Here is a 9761-nt window from a genome sequence, read left to right as displayed (position 1 = left end):
CCCGCGTACCGCAAAAAAAAAAAAAAAAAAAAAAGAGCCACTTCCTACAGAAGTAGCATTAACTACTGAAGTCCGAAACACACAGTAGCTTTTCCTAAGGTTATAGTTGTCTATGATTTTAAAAGAAAGAACCTATATATTTCTTTTTTAAAAAATGTAACCTATCAATATCTTTCTTATTGAAGTATAGTTGATTTACAATATACATTTCTTTATAAAAATGCTTATAAAATTTTTATGGTTTTAATTTCAGTTTAATATCCTCTTTATTTTGAACTGTTTATATAGTGCAAGGTTGAACTTTTTGAATATGGATAACTAATTGTTCCAGTACCATTTACTGAAAACACTAACCTTTCTCCACTGAAATGCCTTTGTGTCTCTGATGAAAAATCAACTGATCATAAATAAGTGGGACTAGTTCTGGACTCTATTCTGTTCCACTGGTCTACTTGCCTATCTTTATGCCAGTATTATACCGTCTTGATTATTATAACTTTGAAATAAATGTTGATTCAGGTAAATCTTCCAACTATTTTGTTCTTTTCCAAACTTGTTTTGACTATTCTAGGTGAATTTTAGAATCAGCTTGTCAACTTCTATAAACAGCCTGCTAAAATTTTTGTTTGGGAAAATTTTGATTGCATTGACTCTGTATATCAATTTGAGATGAATCAGCATCTTAATAATATTAAGTCTTCTGATCCATGAACATGGCATAACTAGGTATTCTTTAACTTCTCTCAGCAATATTTGTGCTTTTCAATGTTTTTGTGATTTTTGTATGGATCTTGTACATCTTTTTTCCAAGTTGATGTCAAAGTATTTCACATTTTTATGATACTACTATGAATGGTATTGTTATAATTTCTTATTGTTCATTCCCAGTATATAGGAATATAATAAATTTTTATATATTCATCTTGTCTTATGCAACCTTGCAAAACTCATTTATTTGCTCTAGTAGTTTTCCTACATAGACAATCACATTGCAGCAAATAAAGATAATTTTATTTTTTTCTTATTCAATCTGATTAACTGTTTGTCTTCCTCTATTAAGAATTTAAGCCCCACAAGATCAGAGACTACTTTATTTTACTGTATTATTTTTAGTACCTAGATCATACCCAGCACACAGCAGACATTCTAATATTTGTTGGGAGAATGAATTTATAAACAGTATTACTTTGTAAATCAATGATCAATATTCACCTGAATGTGTCAAATTTTAACCGTTCTTCTATTTCTAGGCATTTTGGTTGTTTCAGTTGTTCACTACTACAGACTAAGATCAATAATTTATTGCCAAATCTTTGTTCACATTATAATTTCCCTAAAAAAACTTCTAAAAGTGGAAATGTTTGGTGAAAGCATATGTAAACTTTGAAGGTTTTTGAAGTGTTCTGTATAACTGCTCTTCATTAAGCTGAACCTATTTAAATTACGATTAGTACCGTGTGAAAGTGTCTTTCTTGGGAAACTTTGATTTCTACTATAACTAATCTTCCTCATTAAGTGTTTAGAAGAATCAGAGATAACAAAGCAATCACCTTCTACCTTTAATGATGTGGATGCCTGCTAAGCCATTGAGGGCACAAACTAGCTGCCGATGTGCTTCTTCACATTCAGTTCCACATTTCTTCTGCAGAGACGTCAGCAGTTCCTCCATTGTCATGGTGCTAAAAGAAAAGGGAGATTGTTCAGAACTAGAAAGAATCCTAAGTTAGAGTATTATATTACATAAGATCAAGAGTACCAGACTCTTACAGAGTCTTTGTGATCTTCAGTATCTTTCTGTTTACCCCCATTTTCACCATTATCACTTTTAGCTTGATTACCTCTTACTATTCTAGCAAGCATTCTTCTGATCCCATCATTCTTTAACTTTCTCTCATTTCAGTCAATGAAGACCAGAACTAGGAAAATCTTCCTAAAGTACAAAGTACACATGATATACTTGGAACAGTATGGGTGTGAGAATGTAACACTGAATCTGTATCCTAGCACTAAACTTAATTAACCTCTAAGAGCCTTACTTTTTTTAATCTGTAAAGAAAATGAATATTCTCCAAGGATCAGCTCAAATGCCATTTCCACCAGAAGGCTGTCTAACATTAACTACTTTATATAGAAATTACTGTCATACTCTAATTGTCCATAGCAATTCATATATACCTCTTGTGAAATACATCATGTTTGCCTTACGTTATAGAGATCTATAATCTTTGTCAGCTCCTTTATTTGTCTATAAACTGCTTAAAGGCAAGGACAAAAGTCAAATTCCTCTTTATGTTTCTTACAGCACCTGAAAGGGTATCTTTTTAATATCAAGTGCTAAAAAAAAGGCCAGTTCTTGAGTCACAGTCTGATGAACAAAAAAGTTTCTGGGACAACAGAGTATTGTGGGCATAAATAACCTTAATGTATTAGAAAGGAATAATCAAAGAATATAGCTAGCATGACTATAAAGAAAATATTTAATGGTGATCTAATTCATCTAATTCCCCGATGTGGGAACCAAAAAATATAATGCAAAAAGAACAAAAGCCTTTCATATCTGGGGTGCAGCAGAAAACAACCCCCCCCCCAAAAAACAACAAAACCCTACAACAGTTCTAATTTTAAAGAAATGTTCAAAACCATGAAAATAATTTTGATGTGATTCTTTCACAAATGGGGTTCCATATCAAAGAAAAATCACCACATTGCTAAAAATAGCTGACAGCTCAGTTATAATACCCTAAATGAAACTGTGGGCTAGGAAGCTAATTGCTTAAATATTGTCTATTACTACTGTATTATCAATTGCAGTATAAGAAAATTGGTAATAAAACCTTTTCTGGAGTGGCAAGAACTCCCCACGAACAGCCTGTGGGTGGCAGCAGGCCTGCCTGAGCCTCAGCAATGGATACAGGATGGAGGTGACAGTCCTTCTGTCCAGGCTGCTGAGCTTCAAAGCCCAGTCAGAAATTTTCCTGAGTTTTACTACTGCATCCTGGCAGCACACTTCATGTTGACGGTGATAGAAATGTCTTTCCACTGGAGAAAAGTGGAGCCAGTGGATTTCTTCTGTCTGAGGGGGTATCTGGATCTATACAGAGGAGAAAAAAGAAGATTTCACCTGGAAATTTAACTTTCTACCAAAATTCTGCTTTTCTTCTTTTGTTTTTTCCTAATACCCTTAATCAATAAAAACTTATCCTACTGACTTGGTCAATCACATCTTTCTTTGCAGACCTCCAGAGTATCTTGGCAATAAAGCTGTAGAGGAGCTGAGGATTCTTCTTGCAGTAAGGACGATAGAGAAGTCGAACCCACCAGTGTTTGACACAGTAAGGTTCAATACCAAGAAAGACCACTAACCCAAAAAGATCTGAAAAGAAAGAAAAAAAGCACACTGAGAATACAGACGGTGCCCAACTTACAATGGTTCGACTTACAATTTTTTGACTTTACCATGGTGCAAAAATGAACGCTGTTAATTAATAAATCATCAAATCTGATTTATCTCTATCGGTCTAGCATAGTGGATCTCAACTGAGGTGGAGGTGGAGGGGTGCGATTTTGCCCACGGGAGACATTTGGCCATGTCTGGAGATATTTATGGGTGCCACAATTGCAAGAATGCTACCAGCATCTAGAGGGTAAAAGCTCAATATCCAAAATGCCCAGAACAGCTCCCCGCAAAAATGAATTATCTGTCCCTAAACGTCAATGGGGCTAAGGTGGAGAAACCCTGGTCTAACACAAAAAGAAAACAAATGAGACTTCTACTTCCAAATATAACATAGTAAGTCATGTCAGGCTAACATTCCCACTGCAACAACTACAAAAAGAACAGATATATTACAAGAGTCATAGTGTTAAAGATATCAGCAAATCACGGAAGCAAAGATGAAAGATGAACTAAATTTCTAGAAATTTGGGAAAGGCTATTTTTTTTTTTTTTTTCTTTTTTTGTGGTACACGGGCCTCTCACTGCTGTGGCCTCTCCCGTCGCGGAGCACAGGCTCCGGACGCGCAGGCTCAGCGGCCATGGCTCACGGGCCCAGCCGCTCCGCGGCATGTGGGATCTTCCCAGACCGGGGCGTGAACCCGTGTCCCCTGCATCGGCAGGCGGACTCTCAACCACTGCGCCACCAGGGAAGCCCGGGAAAGGCTATTTTTTAAGGTAACTTGGGCATGAGAAAACTTTTGGGGGTGATTATGTTGATTGTGGAAATAAACTCACAGGTAAATACATATGTCAAAAATTTATAAATTTTACAATTTTAAATATTTACAGTTTCATTATATGTCATTTATACCTCAATAAAGGTGTTTAAAAAAATTAATAAAAAATTTGTTGAATGGTGACAAGTGCTCAAAACACCTGCCAACATCTTATTCAACCAAAATTAACTACCCAGGGAACTGAGGAATTATTGCTCATACTTTTTCAATATTAAAATTAGAAAAAAGTAACTTTGATAGTCATTTTCTTTTTTCTATACCTTCTCAGCTAACTTTTGAGCTGAATAATATCTTATTAACACCTAAATATCATAATTGGGCAGTTTCCAATGTAACAGCAGACCACTAAATTTGGCCTTTTAATTAGTCTGATATTATTCTATAAATGTTTTGCAATGTAACTTACTAAAACTACACAGGTATTTAAATATATACCTAAAATCTTCCTAAAAAACCTTTTTCCCCTAAAAATCATCATCAAAAAAAATTGTTTTTCATGTCATTGTAATGGATGTTGATATTTTTATTTTAGCAGAATGATAAGTTATTCTGCTAGAAACAAACAATATATGAAAATTTGAATTTTCAGAATGATAAATTTTGAGGATGAATATTTGCCACAGGACTCCCAAGAATATTTATATTTTATAATTTAACTGCATTTTAATGACAGCTTTTCACAAAATTTATTATGTAAAACAACATTTACTTAAACTTTTAGTTTTAAATATTTGCAACTTGAACAAAAGTTTTAAAAATGCAGTCTATGTTCTACGGAAAAAATAAGTTATATGAATGAGATTAATGTAGAAGCATGAGTTACACTGTGTGAGTGGGAGGTCCTTATTTTTATAGACACGGCCAAGTGAAATTAATTCCTTTTTCCTCTCTCTCTGGCTCTTTCCCTCTTTCTTTTTTGTCAGGTTCTTCCTGTTTTCTACTCACCATTTGGAACTCTGAGTTCAATTCAGACCTATGTCTACACTGTTCAAGCATGCACAGTAACTGTTCAAACTAGGACAATGGGACTACTCACCATATATCTATCCTCATATATACAAACAAAAATCACTTGATTACATTTAAAAAGGTAAGTGTTTGAAACTATTAGGAGTCAAATATAAATACATATATAATCACTTAAGTAAGGATTTCAGCAAAAGTTAAACATAAAATACTTCTTGCTAAAAAAAATTAAGCTTTTCAAATATATGCAATATGTGAGAAAAACCATACATTACCCTCCAATCCTCTCTGTACTGGAGTGCCACTGATGCACCAGCGGTTAATCCCACTTAAGCGCTGAGCCATTTCTGCAGCCTGATGGGAGAGAAATATGAAATAAAAAAGAAAAGAAAAAAGACACAGGAAAAACTCAAAAGTCAGGAATATGTTTACTTATGAAAATAGCCCATGACAAGCTATGTTTCAGGTCAGATGCATCTGCTCTTATCGAACACTTATCACACTCAATATTGAATGTCATATTCAACGGGCTATCTTCTAGTACAGAGGTTCTCATTAGCAGGAGGCTGCCATGTGTCCTTCCAAAGAGGAAAGGTAGTTCAAGTATGTGTAGAATGAAAATACCCCCTGAATGACTGATACATTCCCTAGACCACCCCATCCTCCAGATGTGAAGCACCATGCTAATAGACATGATTTATAAATTCAAGTCAGGTTACAGATTGGCCAAAGAAGACATACAACAAAGTCTGAATAAAAATTCTGTCCTCTAAAGTAGTATTTTTCTATTACCATTTGGTCTCTCTGATCAAAAAACTGCCAAAGTTATCAGAGGCTATATGATGAGCCTTCTACATAGCAGAAATGCTTATAAAAGTCCCTAAATACTTTGATCTGCATCACACAAAAACTGCCATCTTATTCAAATATACATGTGCATTGCATTTAGAGCAATGATTCACAGATTACCAAAATAATTCCTAAGGATTATATAGTTCATACACAGAGAAAAGCAAATGCTGAGTGTTTAAAGGCAAACTTTTGGCCAATGTCAATGCTGTGGGTTAACTACACTTAAACTATTAAATTTTCTATGGACAGTTTCCTCCAATCCCTTTCCCTTTTCTCTTCCCCAGCCCTCAGAAGGTTCTGCAGAAATTCTCACTTTTACAGTAGGACATTCAACCATCTGAGCTTCATCAAGGCAAATCCTCCACCACTCCACAGCTACGAGGGGGCTGGGAATGGCCATGTAGCGCTTCTGGTTCCTTAAGCGACGCCCATCCTCGCTATTGCTGTGTGGGATATCTACATAGTTTAGTTCTGAACGAAGGACATCGTAAGTAATGATGACTATATCCTGTTCTGCCAAAAAATGAGGCTGTAAAAAACCATCTTTCTTCACTCCTTGATATACCTAGGAAATAATCAGCATAGACATAGTTATTGCAGAAAGGCACATCAAAGATACTGAAATAGTCATTTATTTATACACTTACTGAGCCCTTTCTATTTGTTTAGAACCAAACATGCTATAAGATACATCCTACACCTGTCTAGAGAAAGATGCATTTTAGTGTGTAAGACTAATAGCATAAGTAATGTGAATGGAACAGTAAATGTGAAGTAAATGTGAAGGCTCACAGTGGAAAGACCAATCCTATGGCTAAGAAGGTAAATTCAGAGAGAAATTCAAATTTGTGGTAGATCTTGAAGTACATTTAGGAGTCCTCACAGGTGGAGAAAAAGGGAAAAGGACTTATAGGTAGGTGGGTAGATGGAATAGCTTGTACAAAAGCACAATGGTGTGAAAAAGTAGAACAATAAGAGCTATTATTTATTGAATGCCTTTTATATTTCAGACACCATGCAAAGTTTTATCTCCTACTTTCAACAACAATCCTGTTAGTTGTTATTATCTCTATCCCACACATAAGAAACATGAAGTGACTTGCTCCAAACTGGTAGAGTCAAGATTCAAACCAAGGTTTGCCTACCCTACAGAACAGAGCTCCTCAATGGCAAAGATGGTGTTTTACATATTACTGTATCCTCCATGCCTATCATAGTGGCTGAAATCTAGAAAACATACATAACATTTGTGTGGAAAGAAGAACAAAGAGAGTAAAGAAAACTAACAGTAGTGAAGAACAACATTAAATGACCACTTACTATGTGCCAGCACTTTATCAAATCATTTAATCTTCACAAAAAGTCTGTGAGGGGGTACTATTTTCAGAACTTAGCACAATTCCTGGCACATAATAGGTACTCAATAAAGATCTGTTGAATGAGTAAATCCTTATTTTACAGATGGGGTAACTGAGGCTTCAGAGGAAGATTCTGGAGCTAAAAGTTGAAAGATCATACAAGTTCATACTATTACACAATGCTGCCTTTGAATTGCATTTCTCTCAGAGTATAAACGCTTATACAAAGACTTTTTCATTTATATGATCAAGATTTTTTTCAAAAGCTTTCATCTTTCCACCCAAACTGCTTTAACTTCTGATGTCAGAAAAGAATAAACAGTCTACGGTTCTACTTCTTATTCTCAATTTCCTCTATTTCTTATTCTCAATTTCCTCTTCAGGTTCTGATTTAATATTATTATTATCTCATTGAGTTAATTTTGGGGATAAAAAACAAAGTGACAGATTATAAAAATTATCATGGAGTGAAAATTTACATTTTCCTATCCCTTTAAAGAGTCCAAACTACCTTACCAAGACCCGAAGAGATGATGACCTCACATGTCTATTGATTTCATCCACCCACTGATGACAGATGGAACTAGGGGAGATGATCAGAGTTGCTCTTGTTGATACTGGCTCCATCGCAACAAGGCAGTGGGGGCAGTAGAAAGGTTTAATCTTCAGATTCTTCTCTTCATAATTCACACATTTTGCATGCTGCCACAAGTGGCATTTCAGACACTGAACACGAGGCTTACGGTCTACCTGGTCAACTTCACCACATATGCACTCAAAGTGATAATCAGAGGACTTATAGGGACCCGTGATATTAGAATGTGGCATGTCATGACCAACAGGATTTAGAGATTCAGCTTGGTCCTTTGCTGCATGTTTTTGCTTGACTTCAAAGACACATGTACTTTCAGATGTGGTAACATCAGTAACTGCAGAGTCACCGGTAGCTGGACAGTGATCCTGTGAGTTGAGATTGATGTTAAGCTGACTTTTTTCCTTTTTTGTGGATGGAACAGGCTTTTTCCTCAATTTACTACGATTTCTCCTGGCCTTATAGTAATAATAGTAAGGATCATCATCATCATCAGAGGTGTTTGATGGCAAGTACTCAGAATCTGTGTCCTTGCTCCCTGGTTTTCTGGATTCTTTCTGAATTTTCCTTGGACTCCCCACAGCCTATGAAAAATATTATTTATTTAATTTATTTCAACAGAGTGACATATCTGAAATTAAATGCCCAACTTTATGTGCTTTACATAAAAATCTAGTAGCCAGTTTTTCTTACCCCTTGCCTGAGGAGAATCACTCTTGATCAGTGGCTTTCAAGTTGCTCTAAGAACTCCCCTCCCTGATTTTCCCCCCAAAAGCAAACGAAAGCTCTACTGCTGTATCATTAAGACTTGGAGTGAACAAAAATTAGAAAGATAAAGGGAGCTACTAATTTTGGCATCAACTTCTTATAATTTACAATCTGCCTAAATCAATAAAAGACTGGTAGTTTATAATACATAAATATACAAACTAGGGCAATTATAAAAATACCAACTATTAAAATATAGCATTTAAACAAAGTGAAAATTAATCTACTAGTTACTGCAATTAGCAAATAAGTTCCTTCTTTCTTTCTCCTTTCTAACTGTGTACCCTCCTGCAATTATTTATTGAATGCCAATTCTGTGCCAGGCAACATGTTAGATGCTGGGGATATATATATGAGAAATATTTAGCTCCCGGTCTCAAAGGGGTCTGTTGGAAAAGACAGAACAGTAAAAAATAAAATGATGCTATAGGAATGCATAAGAGGGTTATATCACAGAGAGGGGCTGCGAAGGAGAGGTAGGTGCCAGCAATAGCTTCCTAGAAGTGATGTCACAGCAAAGGTTGAACAGAGGAATGAATGACATTAACATGGAATGACTGGCATTAACTGAAGGAGATTTTCCTTTTTGGGTATAGCAGAAGGATTATTAAAAGCACAGAAGTTCATTGCAGTCTTCTAACCTAGCTGGGGAGAAACTGGCAGAGACTCCCTGCTCTAGGAAGTGAACTTTTTGGTTTGCCGTTCCTTTCACAGTAGCTAAGCTGGTAACTCTACATTTTGAATTGTTGTCATTAGTCTTTTCTTGATTTATGTTTGCCAATTTGTAAGTATTTTCTTAAAAGCAAACTGAACTTATTGGCCACAAAGCAGCAGTTTTGTAACAAAATATAAACATTTTATAAGGTGATGACATGGGAAAAATAAAAACTTATGTAAAAGACTCATTGTATATAAAGAGCTATGCAAATGTAAGTTATCAATATTTTTATAAAGTATGGAACATGCTTTTTTAACTGCTGACAACAACATGA

General features: G+C 35.4%; 1 protein-coding gene across 5 annotated transcripts in view; it reads right to left on the bottom strand.

Moving 5' to 3' along the window:
- The window catches only part of SHPRH (SNF2 histone linker PHD RING helicase), a 98505-nt gene that overhangs the window by 68400 nt on the left and 20344 nt on the right, over nt 1–9761 (bottom strand). For all 5 annotated transcript variants that reach the window (XM_024122515.3, XM_024122513.3, XM_024122516.3 and 2 more), the window contains exons 9-14: nt 7926–8585; nt 6365–6616; nt 5475–5553; nt 3210–3373; nt 2835–3091; nt 1558–1679 (exon numbers count right to left, since the gene is read on the bottom strand). In XM_024122515.3, coding sequence (XP_023978283.1) covers nt 1558–1679; nt 2835–3091; nt 3210–3373; nt 5475–5553; nt 6365–6616; nt 7926–8585 — 1534 coding nt within the window. The remainder of the gene's footprint in view (nt 1–1557; nt 1680–2834; nt 3092–3209; nt 3374–5474; nt 5554–6364; nt 6617–7925; nt 8586–9761) is intronic.

This window comes from Physeter macrocephalus, chromosome 10 (genome assembly GCF_002837175.3).
Source record: "Physeter macrocephalus isolate SW-GA chromosome 10, ASM283717v5, whole genome shotgun sequence".
NCBI lineage: Eukaryota > Metazoa > Chordata > Mammalia > Artiodactyla > Physeteridae > Physeter > Physeter macrocephalus.
Note: the sequence above shows the minus strand (reverse complement) of the source record. Positions and strands in the feature narration are given on the sequence as shown.